This window comes from Columba livia, chromosome 22, assembly GCF_036013475.1.
Source record: "Columba livia isolate bColLiv1 breed racing homer chromosome 22, bColLiv1.pat.W.v2, whole genome shotgun sequence".
NCBI lineage: Eukaryota > Metazoa > Chordata > Aves > Columbiformes > Columbidae > Columba > Columba livia.
The window spans coordinates 2,538,066-2,552,271 of NC_088623.1; the positions used below are offsets into that span (position 1 = coordinate 2,538,066).

A 14,206-nucleotide genomic window follows, 5' to 3' on the forward strand; every position below is an offset into this window, starting at 1 on the left:
AAGACAAGAACCCACCAGAAAATGGTGCCAGCTGCTACTAGATCAGAGTAACCACAAGTAGAGATTGTCAGAGTTCCATAACTTACCTGTTCTGTAGCTGTTGGGCAGTAATATACTAATAGCAGAGTTGTAAATATATTTATTAACAGTCCAATTATGGTGATCAGATTCGGGGCAATCCAGGCTGGAACTCTTCCAACTAACCATTCCCAGTAACCCTGCATGAGGGGTTCAAGCAGGGATCGGCCGGCACTCTGGTATTTGTGTTCTTCTAACCGTTTCAGCTGGTGCTTTGACAAGGGAGGCGTTGGCAACTGGACCAGTTTGCTTAACACGCAGCCAGCGGCGGGACCGTGACCGCAGACCGCGGGGGATTCCAGGTGCGAGTCCCCACATCGCCGCTTGATGTTTCGATGCCCACTCATGGATTGGGTGGCCTCCGAATTTTTATTTGGCAGGTAGCAGCTGTTACGGAGAATCATAAGATCCTGCAACATAAAGAGTTGAGACATACTGAAGGTGAAGAGCACAAAGGAGGTTCTAAGACATCACGAGTTTTATTTACCATCAGCAAACCAAGAAGATTTTATAAGAGCTCTCCCTTAGAAAGGATATTCGGAGAAATACCAAGGGAAAGACAGGAAACAAGTGTTCTCAATGCGGTTATAAAATAGCAAGTTGCACTTGTTTACTTTCCTTGCCGCTTACTGGAGCAAATCTCCTGCAGCCAGCAGCCTAAATTTCAGCAGCAGCAGCACCGTACACCGCAGCACTGACTTATGTTACAGTCGGTCTCCTCCAATCTCACTCACAGCAGAGCCGGACGGAAGAGCCAGATACCACTTCAGCTTATCAACTGATGTCACTAAAGATTTCTCTGCGTTTGCAGTGGTAGTTTAACTGATTGGAGGAAGCTTTGCATCTTTAGTGAAGCTGAGCAACCACCTAAAGGCAGTTATAAGTGTGTTTGGTTTTTCATTTTTGATTTTTTTTTTTTTAAATCGCAGTTCCTCATTTCAGTTTTGCTGCAGCTCTTCTCTAAATTTCACCTAGCTCTGGTGAAAGTTTATTGTCAATTCAACTTTTAAAATATGCCGGGAACATGCAGCAGCTAGAGAGGTTTAGCTGGTCAAAGACAACAGCACAAGGCAGCTGTGAAAAGAAAACTCAGGGGCAGGAACAGCATTTCCAGCATGAACAAGGACCCTCACAACATTCCACCTCCCTCAATGGCAGGTGACCAGAAACACGTAACTCTCCACACAAACTAGAGGAAAAGCAGTAGAGAAAGGAGACTAAAAAGAAAAGTTTGCCATTTAACTATAAGAGCCAAAGAGAAAAGGGGAAAAAAAAAAAAAAAAAACCAAACCAAAAACTATTTGTGAAGTCCAGCAGAACAGAGCTAGAGAGGGGACAATGACAGCTCTCTCTAAAGCCATGAGCAACTAGTCAGGGAAGATAAGCTGGGTAAATCAAAGGTCGATAGTGACATAAGGACAAGTGATCTCATTTCCATGCTCCACAGCTTAATTAAGGCAATTTCCAACAGTGAAAAGCCAGCCTCGGAAAACACTGTCAGAGGGACGGGAGGAGAGACGAGCCAACAGGGCTTTGCTTGTGCAGGAACTCAGCAGGTTGGGAGCAGGTAGACCTGCACTCATTCATTTATCAGGAAACCACACTTAGTCACCTAGGAAGTCCCTGTGGGTGTTGTCCCGAATGACCAGAAAAATAAGTTCCAACGCAGAAAACTATCACCTTTTCCCCGCTCCCGTAAGGTCGCTCACCCCGAGGGCAGAAAACCACCAAAAACTCGAAAACAACCAACCCCACACTGGCCAGTTCGCACAGAACTTTCACCCAGGCCCGGCTGCTCGTTGGCAAAGACTCGAAGCGGGGAAGGGGCGGGGGGAGGGAGGACAAGGGCCACTCTCAGCCCAGACAACCGCCCCCCCACAACCGAAGGACGCAGCCCCGGGGCGGCCGAGACCCACCCACCGCCAGGCCGGGCGGGAACACCCCAGCCCCCGGCCCAGCCCGCAGCACAGGCCCAGGCCCGACCTCAAAGACCTCCCCACTCACCCACACATCGCCCCTTTTCCTCGGGGACCCCGTCTCGCCTCGGAGGGAGGCGCAAAGCCCAGAAAACAACCCTCATCCCCTCACCTCCCGCCCGCCACCGACAGATACCCGGCGTTTACCTCAGTCCCCCACACACCGGGCGACGTTTTTACGCCCCTTTTGCGACGGCCGGAAAGGAAGGTGGGCGGGAGCGGCGGGGCGCGCGGGGGGCGGGACCTGACGGAGAGGGGCGGGGCGGCGCGAGGCCGGCGCGGGGACAGCGCGGGAGCGGCTGAGGTAAATGTGGGGGGAGGGGAGAGGGAGACACCCCCCCCATCCCCGAGACCCCCGGTTACCTCAGGTAACCTTCCCTCCCCTAACAACCACTCCTGTCACCCCCTTTCGTGCCCTCCCCGTCAGCCCTAGTGACCCCATCGCTGTCCCTGCTGCCGCAGCGACCCCCCCATGGCTCCCAGTGACCCCATCGAGCCCCCGTGTCCTTCCACCTCTCTGCCCTCAGGCCTCCCCTTTCCTCTCCATCTCCTCTTTCCCCTCCGTCTCCCCTTCCTTTCTCCCTCCGTCTTCCCTTCCTTTCTCCCTCCGTCTTCCCTTCCTTTCTCCCTCCGTCTCCCCTTCCTTTCTGCCCATCCGCTCCCCTTCCTTTCCCCCTCCGTCTCCCCTTCCTTTCCCCCTCCGTCTCCCCTTCCTTTCTGCCCATCCGCTCCCCTAAACTTTCCCCAAATGCTGGTGCCTTTTCCCTCTCCCTGAACACCCCCCAGGCACCTCCAGCCCCTCTCCCTTGCGGTACCTTCAATTCCCCTGTTGGAGGGTGTGTATTTTTAGATGATTTCCCTGGTTAGACAGGTTGGACTGACAGGTAGCGTGGACACCGAGCTCCTCAGGAGCCGCAGGACGTGCTGGGGACTGGCCAGGTTTCTAAACCAGGTGTCAGGACACCCTCGTGTCACGGGATTGTGTGTTTGGTTTGGTGCTGGGCCATCCTGCTGCTTCCCCGGCTGGGTAACAGGGGCTTAGCTGGGGCGTAAAGATCCTCAGCTCTCTCTGGAACCTCACCCCCATATCCAAAAGATTTCATAGTGACTTTTGGTGTCTGTCCCAAGAAAACGCTGAAAATGAGTCATCTGTCATTACCCTGCAGTGGGAGCAACGAAGGTGACACATTTCCTACTTATTTGCTTCTCCTCCTTTGAGGATTAGCAACCTTTAACCGTGGTTATCGGTTTGACCCTGATAAGTTGCGCAAATGGACACGTTCTGTCGCTTTCTGACTCAGCCCTGCCCAACCTTCATGTTTGCTTAGGAGTGCACACAAATTGCTTTGTCTTCCTTCGGCACAGCGTCTGTGGATTTGACTGGAGAAAAAAAGGGAGTATCCCTTAGCGCAGCTTTATCTCGCTGAGAAAGCAGGGACGGGGCAGGTTGACCATCAGGATATCAGCGTTAGTTTAGAAATTTCCCTTTTCCACTTGTACTTTCGACTGCCTTCTCAGCGTTATCACTCTAGTTAACATTAACTTGCTGCTGTTAATGGCCTTGGCCACCTTTCGTTTTCATGTGTAGTTTCTATTCTGCACGCTCAAGCATGTGTGGAACGCTGCTGCGCACTTCCTGCATTTAAATAAAAACCTCAGGGATGGTTAAAATCTTTGTTTCTGAAACACTTCCTTGAGTTACTCTTGATAATGGCTATTGCAGGAAAGATCTGTGATACTTAATCTGGGGCTTAAAAACCCCCTTAGGACACAGAAGTGCCTGCAGATCAGGATAAATGTTAAAGAAAATTGCAGTTTTGTGGAAAAGAGACGTTAGCCTTTGCTGTTGTATAATCAGTTGGCAAAGAACCTTGTGAAAAAAACCAAGGAGGTTGAGTATGTTTTCTTGCTCACTGTTGAAAACAATAGGACAGGATGAGGTGTTAATAATAAATTATTTCAGGACCTTCCAGCTGGCAAATTGCAAGGCAATTCCCTCCCCGTGATTTGCGACGCTTCTTTATGCGCCTGAGCTTGCCCAGATGCTCTGTGGTCAGAGCTTTGTGAGCTGGCAGTGACACGGTGTCTCTGCAGCACCACAAAGTTTGGAACGGCTTCGAGTAAACGGCACTTTAAATGTACAGAACGGAGCCCATATTTAGTACATACGGTTTGCGTGAAAACATACTTGATTTCTCTTGAAAATTAAATTTGGAAGGAAGATGAAGGGAGATGAGAAGAATTCGGGGAAGATCTTGACGAGAAACAAGAAAGAGAATTCAGTGGGGAAAAAAATTACAAAACAAAACGTGTAGGAGTTTGTCAGGGGTTTATGTCTCTGAAAATAAGAGGAGCAGAGAGGCAGTTTTCTGGCAGAGCCCAAAGCAGCGCTCGTCCTTGCACTGTTGGGATGCACCAGCCTACAGATAGTTACAGTCAGAAGTTTTGTCTCTCCAGAGCTCTCAGGTTCAGATGAAGCTGCCACACTGCTCCACACCTCCCTCGGCAGCCTGTTCTGATGCCCGACAGCCCTTTCCAGGAAGAAATTGTTCCCAAGATTCCACCTCAACCTCCCCTGGCGCAACTTGAGGCCATTTCCTCTCATCCTGGTGCTTGTTCCTTGCGAGCAGAGCCCGACCCCCCCTGGCTCCAACCTCCTTTCAGGCAGTTGCAGAGAGCGTGAAGAGCAATATCCAGGGGGAAACTGGGAATATCTATTCTGCTTTACTAACCTCACCTTAATCCAGGTAGATTAATCTGCGTAGGCAAGAAAATAATCCCAACAGGTGAACGCTGCCAACATCTGTGCGAGTTTAGGAATATCACCCGCGGACAGGAACGCAGCACGGTGTCTCCTCTCTTGACTTCTCCAGTGTGTGGAAATGGCAGCTGCTCATGTGAAGAGAAGATTCAATTCAGGTTGCTTCAGCACCTTTCCTGCCACATATTTAATTTAGCATCAGCACCACCCCGGGATGCTCATCCACAATGAAACAGGAAGACTCCATGCTCTGTCCTCTTCCCTACATGAAAGCAGCGATCATACGCACAGCTTTTAATTACATTAAAACAGCTGCACTCTTTTTTTTTCTCCTGAAAGCTTCTCATTTGAAGTTAAATCTTTGTGTAGGCAAGTCCTATATATCAAAAAGTCTTAACTACCTGTTTTTCTGCATTTCTGTCATCCCACTATGCACGAGTTTCACTCTTTAAACCACTTGGAACATATATAAAACATTGTGTCAGGCCAATAGTCCTTCTAATCCAATGTCCAGTCAGCAGCAGTAACTAATAGAAGATGCTAAGAAGGAAAATAAATACTGTAGAGTAAGAGATATAGGAATACCTCACATCTTGATGATTTTCCTTTATATCTCCAGGATTTAGAAAAACAAAAAATGAAGCAAATGTGGAACTTCACCAGAAAGATGACTTTGGATTCCCCTTGAGGTGACATTTCTTCTGATGCCTTTGTTCTCAGGTATGTGCCGTATTGTTTGTTTGTTTGTTTTCAGGCAGAAATCTATTAGCTCAGAAATAAAGTTAAGGTGCAATTAACATTTAAATGTTAAAGGAAACATAAAATCTAAACCTCAGACTGACTGCTTGAAGTTTTGATTTACAGGCCCAGGCTCATGACATCAGTAACAGAGAACACAGTGTGAAATACACATTTCTCTTTCAGATTCCCAGTTTGCTCATACAAAAGATGGGATTGTGAAGTTATATTCCTCACTAGTTTTTATTGCATTACATTAGAGGACAAATGGTATACTTAGCTTAAAAATGAAAGCAGAGTAAGAAAGCAAGCACCTTTAATTCTGTCACTCTGCTCTAACTCACTTTGTCTCTGTTAGACACCTTTTTCTGCTACCAAACTGTCTCTGTCTACTCTGCCGGAGGCTGTCCTGAGGATCCCCGTACCGCTGAGGCCCCAGAGGAAGGCAGGACAATGGAGGAGTTTGCCTCGGTTGATGAGGACTGGGTTAGGGAGCAGTCAGGCAATCTGGACATCCATCAATCCATGGGTCCGGATGGGATGCACCTGCAGATGCTGAGGGAGCTGGCTGCGGTCATTGCTGGACCACATTCCATCATCTTTGCCAAGTCTTGGGAAATGGGAGAGGTGCCCGAGGACTGGAGGAAAGCAAATGTCACTCCAGTCTTCAAAAAGGGCAAGAAGGAGGACCTGGGTAACTCTAGACTGGTCAGCCTCACCTCCATCCCTGGGAAACTGATGGAACGACTTCTCCTTGGCACCATCTCAAGCATATCAGGGATAAGAGGGTCATTAGGGGCAGTCAACATGGCTTCACCAAGGGGAAGTCGTGCTTGACCAACCTCATTGACTTTTATGAGGACATAACAAGATGGATGGATGTTGGCAGAGCGGTGGACGTGATCTACCTTGACTTGAGTAAGGGAATAGAGTGACTATCAGCAAGTTTTCTGATGGCACCAAGCTGGGAGGAGTGGTGACACTGGAAGCTGTGCTGCCATCAGAGACCTGGACAGGCTGGAGAGCTGGGCAGGGAGAAATTTAATGAAATATAACAAGGGAAAATGTAAATGTGAGATGTTATTTCTGCTTATTTATGATTGCTTCTGTGCCATGAAGTCAAATGTTCACTTTGGGTTTGCAGGACAGGACTGAGAGCAAGATCAAATTGCTGCACTTGATGCACCTTGCTTGAAAAATAGCAAAACCTTTGAGAAATCTCAGTAAACCTTTTAATTTGATTCCTCACAGCATCTGGAGTTAGAAGCCAGCACTGAAATGTGGTGGTTTCAGCAAGGCCTCTCCGTCTTGCCTGTGGCTTTGGTGGTTTGGTCAGCTGCATCGTTTGTGTTTTCATACATCACCGCGATCGTCCTGCACCACGTCGACCCGCTGGTGCCCTACATCAGGTCAGTGACATTCACACCGTATTGGAGCGTCAAACTGGCCTCTCACTCCTGGGAATTCTTCCCCTACGCCAAACTTTAAGCAGCAGTTCTTACCTAACAGCTCCAGTTCTAGCTCTTTATAGTTATTTGTAACTCTTTTTAAAGCTGGTTTTGTGCAAAAGTCTAACCTTTAAGTTGTGGCTCTTTGAATGTGTCCTTAAAATGATGAAGAACGAGAAAGCTGGGGGTGCATCTCCAACCCGCTATTCAGAGTAAAGCATTGTGCTGTCACCAGATTTGGTTGTACCAGTCAATCCATATCATCATCTATATTCCCAACTCCGTTGCATCAAAGCTGTACATATGACTTTAGTGTTGGTCTTTCAGTTTTCCAGATTATTCCTTTTTCCCGTTCTAATACTCTTTATTCACCTTTTATGGAATCAAAGTCAAGCAATTCCTTGTTGTAAGGATAGCGTGTCTTTACCAGGCTTATTTCTACAGCAACTAGCACAGTATAGCTTGAGTAATGAAAAATTCGGTGAAAAATATCTGAAGGGTTTTTTCAAACCTGTTTCTTATGGTTCCTTTGTAATAAGTTGTGTTGTAAGTATTTCTAGTATAGATAGATACGTATCACTTCATTTATCTCTTCCAGTGATACAGGGACAATACCACCTGAAAGATGCATATTTGGGATCATGTTAAATATTTCGGCTTTCTTGGGTGAGTACAGAGAGCTGTCCTTGGTGAACTGTAGACAGTTCTGGAATGCACACAGTTTTAAACAATTTAATTTCCTTATTCAGATCATTAGATAGCCTGTAATTCTCAGTCAAAAACTAAATTCTAAGCAATGAATCTTAATTCTCTCAAACAATTCAGAGGAAAGTGTGTGTGAGGGATGTTCTCCACAAAGCCAGCACGACAGTTGCAGATTCCAGAAGGCTAAAAATGTGTTTTAAAAATTCCAGCAAATAGTAAAAGAAATAGAAGTGCAAATTCAAGGTAGTCACATGGTTCTGCAATTACGGAGAGGGGGAAATATAATCTAGTAGATGTTGCAAGTTAAAGAGATCTGAAAAATCTACTAAGTTGACTTGTTTACCGTTATATTATTTCAGTTTTGACTTCTAGATTCTCAGCTTTCCTGTTTCAGTCACAAGACAGTTTTTGTGTTTTAAATAGTTGCCTCTGTCACTCAGCATATTTTTAATTAAAAAAGGACAATCTACTCCTCAGCTGAAAATCTTACTGCATTTGGGTTCTTCGTTAACAGGCCTGGCTACCGTGTATGTCCGTTATAAACAAGTTTATGCTTTGAATCCAGACAAATCCAAGATCATCAAGCTTAACAAGATTGGCCTTACGCTGGGATTGATGAGCTGTTTTGGACTTTGCATTATTGCAAATTTCCAGGTTTGTGCTTTGCTTGCAATGTTCTGAAGCTGTCCAGGGTTTGTTTGTTTATTGAGATATCTGATAAAACGGGGGTTTTACTGAGAGCAAAACTTTTGGGGGCAAATGTTTTGTCAAATTCCCTACAAAAAACCACAAAAACATCAGTTTTGGTTTAGAATTTCTTGCTCATTCCTTATTTGCTCTATCCACTGGGACTTGTGAGCAGCCAGTCATGAAATTCCAAAACGTTAAGAAACCCGTAAGTTTTGCAGAAAGCAAACTCTTCTTGCATCCCCTTAGCGGAGATCTGAAAGCAGCAGCTCCAGATTAAAAGACCACAACTATGTTTTGGTTTGACAAAAGTCTGATATCTCACATATCGCCCCATCAGCAGGGCCACATTCTACAGCGTTGGCTGTTACACGCAAGACAGTTGTGCGTTTGCCAGCCTCATCATATTAATTACCGGCTGGATTTGGGGGATTTGTGTCAGCGCCTTTAGCCACTAGAGGCTGCAGAAGCACCAGGGCCAGGGAAAAGCAAAGAGTAATGAGCAATTTCTTTCCCTAGAAATGTATTCTGTACTATGTCCACGTGCTTGGAGCCTGCCTGACGTTTGGAGTTGGGGCTGTTTACATGCTGGTTCAGACCATCCTGTCCTACCTGATGCAGCCAGAAGTCCACAGCAAAGACATCTTTTGGATCCGCCTGACTGTGTTGCTCTGGTGCTGTTCAAGCATTGTGAGCAGTATCCTTTCGCTGTGCAGCAGCACCGTAAAAACAGAACAGCCTCACAAATGACAGTATTTGCATGTACGTTAATTTAACCTACCAAGGTGAAAGGCTGTGCCACAGGCAGCCCGTGAGCTTTACACGTACAGCGCGTATTGTGCTATTTATTCGTATTCTGTGTTGCAGCATGGGAAGTTTAGGAAAAAAGGGAACCATCAGGTTACACCCACAAGTGCATTGTTGGCTAATTAAAGAAAAAGGTAAGAGGAATGGTTAGCACCTCTTCTCCTTTCCTTCTGCACACGGGAAGCTGAAAGTGGCAAAATAAGAGTTTATCATAAAGAACTCTGTAGATTCTGAAGGATGGGGAGAAAGGGAAGAGTATGCAAGAGATGGTGTGTTTAATGGGGGGAAGGAAACCAGGTGAGAAATAAAAGTGTCAGTTCCCTGGTGACAGGAATGCTGCCACAAGTTTAATAGTTGGGTACAACTAAAATAGAAATACAGAATGTAGCATAAAACACTACTCTCCAAGCCATGTGCAGCAGTGCTGCACCCTGCCGGTAGCTCCCAGAGCAGCTTTGAAGTGGTGGCATTTGTCACAGAGACGATTCTGGAGCATGTTGCCAAGGTTGAGTCAGAGGAGATGTTTGACCTCTGATCTGGAGTTCAGAAGACGAGGCATTTCTGAGCAGCATTCCCTACAACCTTCCCTCAGCTCTGGAATCCATCGCCTCCCTTAGCTGTGAATTCTGAGTGCTGGAAGCAACTGTGGGCTTTACAGGAATATGAGCAAACCCATCCCAAAAGAAAGTCCTTTTATTTAATTATCAGGAAACTGAATGGCAGCAGCTCCTCTGCTCGCCCTGATGGACCTAAACATTGTATTTTGAAAACTAAGACTCAGTTTCTATCAAACAGAACTACAGTGCTAAAGCTTTCAAATTTACATTGCAAAGACATGAGTGCAAAAATCAGTGCTTAAATGTTGTCCCTTCTACAGCTGAATCAAGGGCACTGATTTAATCCTCACCAATTTCACTTATTTCCAGGCTGGCAACCAAAACCGACACTAAACCAGATGCCCCATTTCCCACTGATGGAGCATCTTGCTGAGCTCCTGCTACTGCAAGATTATACAATCTGTCCAAGTCAGACGAGAAGCGATAGTCAGGTATGGGCTGGTTATCTCTAATGAGCGAGAAGGATCCTTCCCTGCTGAGAAGGCTTGAAATGAAGAAATAATCTAAACTTAGAGAATTGCAGAAATTTTTGGTGCTAGCAAAGAAGCAGATATTCATCTTTGAGTGGTCAGGAGCCAAATACAATTGGGGAAGACTAAAACGGAACAATATGAACTTGCTGCACATTAAGAGCCTTTTACAGTTGCCAAAAAAAGCCCACAAGCCCCAAATCTGTGGAGGTTTCTAAACCAGCGTGGTCTAACCAAAATTATGGGGAAGTAAAGACAGCTGTGGATATAACAATATATACATACATGTGTATAGAAGGCAAAGAAAAGGGAAGTTGTCATTATTTTCTAAACTAGCAGTTCATAATGTAATAAGGGAAAGATGGCAACAGAAGTCACAGGTGAAATGGTTGTAACTGGTCCAGGAGGACAGAAGGAAACCTAAAAATGCTCATGATCCTCTGCTGGAGCAAAACAGCAGGATTGCCAACACGGAGCAAAGCAGTTAATTACTCGCTCTGTAGCAAGAGGAGGTTGTTTTTGTATCACAATGATTAAATTCTCTCCTTTGCAGTAGTAACTCTGTCAAGTAACTAACAGCTACTAAAGCTGCACATATTAATTAGCAGAGAATTTGTTATCTGGCATTCAGGTCAGTAACCAAAGCTCCCTGGACCACTCATGTCAATTTTTTAATAAGCTTTGGAAGTCTGGGTTCTCACAGACATGTTTGTGCCAGGAAGTTCAGCCTTGTGCATCACCAAAATTAATCTTCCACATCAGGAGGCTCTTGATGTTTAATCTCATTAACGAAGTTAATATCTTAATCCTATGGAAATCACATCTTCTATAACTTAATGCTCCAAGTTTCATTTACAAAGGCAGTAGCACTGATGTAGCCTCTGTAAGATGTTGGAAAATGGACATTTCGGCCGCCCTAGAAAGAGCCCAGGTCTGTGATCGAATGGGGAATCATTGTCTTGGGGCAGTTACCAAACCTTAGTGAACTGAGCTACTACCCCTCTCTGCTGCAAATGCTGTGGTGTTCCAACCTGTAACCCACAGATCAGGAATTTAAGGGGACTGAGAAGTCGAAAAGCCTGGAAAACACCACTAAAAAAATTTAAGGGGAATTTAAGGGGACTGAGAAGTCGAAAAGCCTGGAAAACACCACTAAAAAAAATCCAAATGCTGTGTAAGTATTCACGTTTGATCATAGCTTAAATGCTTTTGTAAGGATGCTGTGGCTGATCAAGGAGGTATAACAAGATTCCACATACAAAGATAATGAATTTAAATTAGAATTCACCGTTCAAGGGACTAGTTACGGTCAGATGAACACAACCAGTGAGTTGAAAGGAACGATGTGAAGCATCCATGTCACCACTGCTGCTGGTAACGCTGAGGAGACCTTGTAGAGAACACACAGAGATCTCCCTACACCCTCATCCTGACACAGGCCAGAGCCGAGTCTGGCGTTTCTAAGTCGTTCATTCTTGGTCTTGAATCTTCCTTAACATATTTCTTCACAGTGTTTGTTTCCTCGGTTGTCTTATACAGCGGCCTGTACGGAACTAATCTAGTGCAGAAGTTGCACTGGAACCCACAGGAGGAAGTAAGCAATTGAGTGGAGAAAATAAACAGAGAACAACAACCTGCTGCATGATTTGCAGTGACAAATGCATCTGGGCACCTCCTGTGGTGGGGACAGGGGAGGCCAACGGAGCTTTATTCCTCTAGCCAACGTGCAGCTGCTTGCTGCAATACAGCTCTGAGCAAAACAGTTGCAGCTTGAAGTGTTATTTTAAATTAATCTCGCTTGGGGGCAGTAATTGAACTGCTAAACTATCAGCCAGGCTGGTCTGTGCTGGTCACTGTTACATGATAACTGTAAATAATGAATCTCATGTGCCAGCCAAGCAGAGTTCCTGACAGCGGCCAGGTGGGTGTCTGGTGGGTCAGGAGGAGAAAAAGGCCAAAGGATACAAGTGAAAGAGCTGCCAGAGAAGTGATAAGTGCTGGGTGGTGAGGGGTCCCAGGTAGGACAGAGAACAGGCTCATGGGTCTTCACAACTCTGCCCATCTCCTCTCCAGGCACTGCTGGAGAGTGGCACTAACTGGAGGAAACACCACACATGCTGGTTTTGAGGGTTTTTCCCACCCTTCCCTTTATTTAAAGCATAAGGAGCAGGTGTTCTCCTGGTCAGTCTCTGCTGCTGAGTTCTGCACATCATTCTTGGAGGCTCAGATATGCTCAGGAGTTTTGCTCTCCAAAGGGAACAGTTGTGGGTGCAGAATGTGGCATGTACAAGCTCTCTTTGTGCCATTGTAGGTTCAAGAGGAGCTTTTCATACTGATTTTTTCTTCTTTTTTCCCCAGGGCTACACAGCTCACATCATCAGTACCGTCTCAGAGTGGTCGTTAGCATTCTCCTTCCTCAGCTTTTTCCTCACCTATATCCGTGACTTTCAGGTAAAGTGAAATAAACATTAAGCGCTCTTCTTCTTCAAGCTCTGAATACCCTGACATGAAGCAGGATGGGCTGTGTTATATTGTCCATCACCAAGACTGGAAGAGCACTGAGCAGCCCCCTCTTCCTCAGCAGAACCTGCCCCTGCTATGTTAGCACAGTTTGAAGATGACACCAGTTGGGTGGGAGTGTTGATTTTGAATCCTGGGGTCAGTTTTGGGACAACCCCCCCACACCAAGAAAGCCCATGAGGTGCTGGAGCAAGTTCAGAGAAGGGAACAGAGCTGGTGAGGGGCTGGAGCACAAGTGTGATGGAGCGGCTGAGGGATCTGGGGGGTTCAGCTGGAGAACAGGAGCTGAGGGGAGACCTTCTGATCTCTGAACTGCCTGAAAGGAGCTTGGAGCCAGGGGGGTCGGGCTCTGCTCCCCAGGAACAAGCGCCAGGAGCAGAGGAAACGGCCTCAAGTTGCGCCAGGGGAGGTTGAGGTTGGATCTGGTGAACAATTTCTTCCCCAAAGGGCTGTTGGGCATTGGAACAGGCTGCCCAGGGCAGTGCTGGAGTCACCATCCTTGGAGGGGTTGAACAGACATGGAGATGAGGTTCTCAGGGCCATGGGTTTGTGCTGAGGTGGGTAATAGTTGGTCTCCATGATCCTGAGGGTCTTTTCCAACCAAAATGATTCTATGATCTGACTAACCAGCTTCACTCACAGTATCTGTCCCAAGTCATAGGGATTGCAAGGCAAACAATACAGTCAGTCCTGGAGAGCAGCTTGGGAGCCAGGCTGACAGTTCTGGAGTCAATCTGCATTTTAGTCTTTCATCTTTCTCCTGAAGTTGCCCACACCAAGACAGCAGCAAGTTGGCTAAATTGAATTTTCTTTCCTTTTTCCTATATAGAAAATTTCCCTGCGTGCAGTTGTCAGCTTGCACGGACAAACCCTTTATAACACACCGCAGAGCTTCATGACTGATGAGCAGACACTGCTGGTAGCGGGGAGCATCTAATGAAGGTGAAGAGAACATGTTCTCGGCATAACTCAGGAATTTAATAGCAATAACAGTTGGTATTTCTAAGCATTTATTTTATATTAAAAAAATTATGAAGTGATTGTATTGTACCCGACATAAAGGGCTTTGCTATTAACACACACAGCAATGCAGATGTTATTCAGTATTGTAAACAAGCCTGTAACATTTCTACACACACAAATGTCATGCAAAAATTAAATGAAGGTTATTAATGGGTTGTCTCCTCATCACTTCCACCACACCCAGTTTTGCCTTCCTCAGACCCCTGTCCTGCTCTGGCCAGAGTGCCATCAAGAATAGTGTGGCCAGCATGCCCAGGGCAGCGACTGTCCCCTGCCTGAAAGGAGCTTGGAGCCAGGGGGGGTCGGGCTCTGCTCCCCAGGAACAAGCGCCAGGAGCAGAGGAAACAGCCTCAAGTTGCGCCAGGGGAGGTTGAGG

The 14,206-nt window shown here is 46.3% G+C and overlaps 2 protein-coding genes across 8 annotated transcripts in view; one reads left to right on the plus strand and one right to left on the minus strand.

Moving 5' to 3' along the window:
• The window catches only part of CEPT1 (choline/ethanolamine phosphotransferase 1), a 34,589-nt gene extending 31,514 nt beyond the window's left edge, over window positions 1–3,075 (minus strand). For 2 of the 5 annotated variants that reach the window (XM_005505313.3, XM_065038352.1), the window contains exons 1-2: window positions 2,202–2,320; window positions 87–488 (exon numbers count right to left, since the gene is read on the minus strand). In XM_005505313.3, the coding sequence (XP_005505370.3) occupies window positions 87–482 (396 nt within the window). In that variant the 5' untranslated portion in view covers window positions 483–488; window positions 2,202–2,320. Of the gene's footprint in view, window positions 1–86; window positions 489–2,082; window positions 2,321–2,869 lie in introns of those variants that run through there. The other 3 variants (XM_065038351.1, XM_065038349.1, XM_065038350.1) reach the window with 3 other exon arrangements.
• Window positions 2,269–13,980, plus strand: DRAM2 (DNA damage regulated autophagy modulator 2). 3 transcript variants are annotated; one of them, XM_065038377.1, is made up of 9 exons: window positions 2,269–2,358; window positions 5,435–5,535; window positions 6,805–6,962; window positions 7,600–7,667; window positions 8,221–8,360; window positions 8,913–9,090; window positions 11,799–11,881; window positions 12,646–12,738; window positions 13,637–13,980. In XM_065038377.1, exons 3-9 carry the CDS (start codon window positions 6,832–6,834, stop codon window positions 13,742–13,744), a joined length of 801 nt encoding a protein of 266 aa, XP_064894449.1. In that variant the 5' UTR covers window positions 2,269–2,358; window positions 5,435–5,535; window positions 6,805–6,831; the 3' UTR covers window positions 13,745–13,980. The 3 variants fall into 3 exon arrangements, with proteins under 3 accessions (XP_064894449.1, XP_064894450.1, XP_064894451.1); XM_065038378.1 differs by lacking the exon at window positions 7,600–7,667; XM_065038379.1 differs by lacking the exon at window positions 7,600–7,667 and having other exon boundaries at window positions 8,272–8,360.
• Window positions 13,981–14,206: the final 226 nt, after the last annotated feature.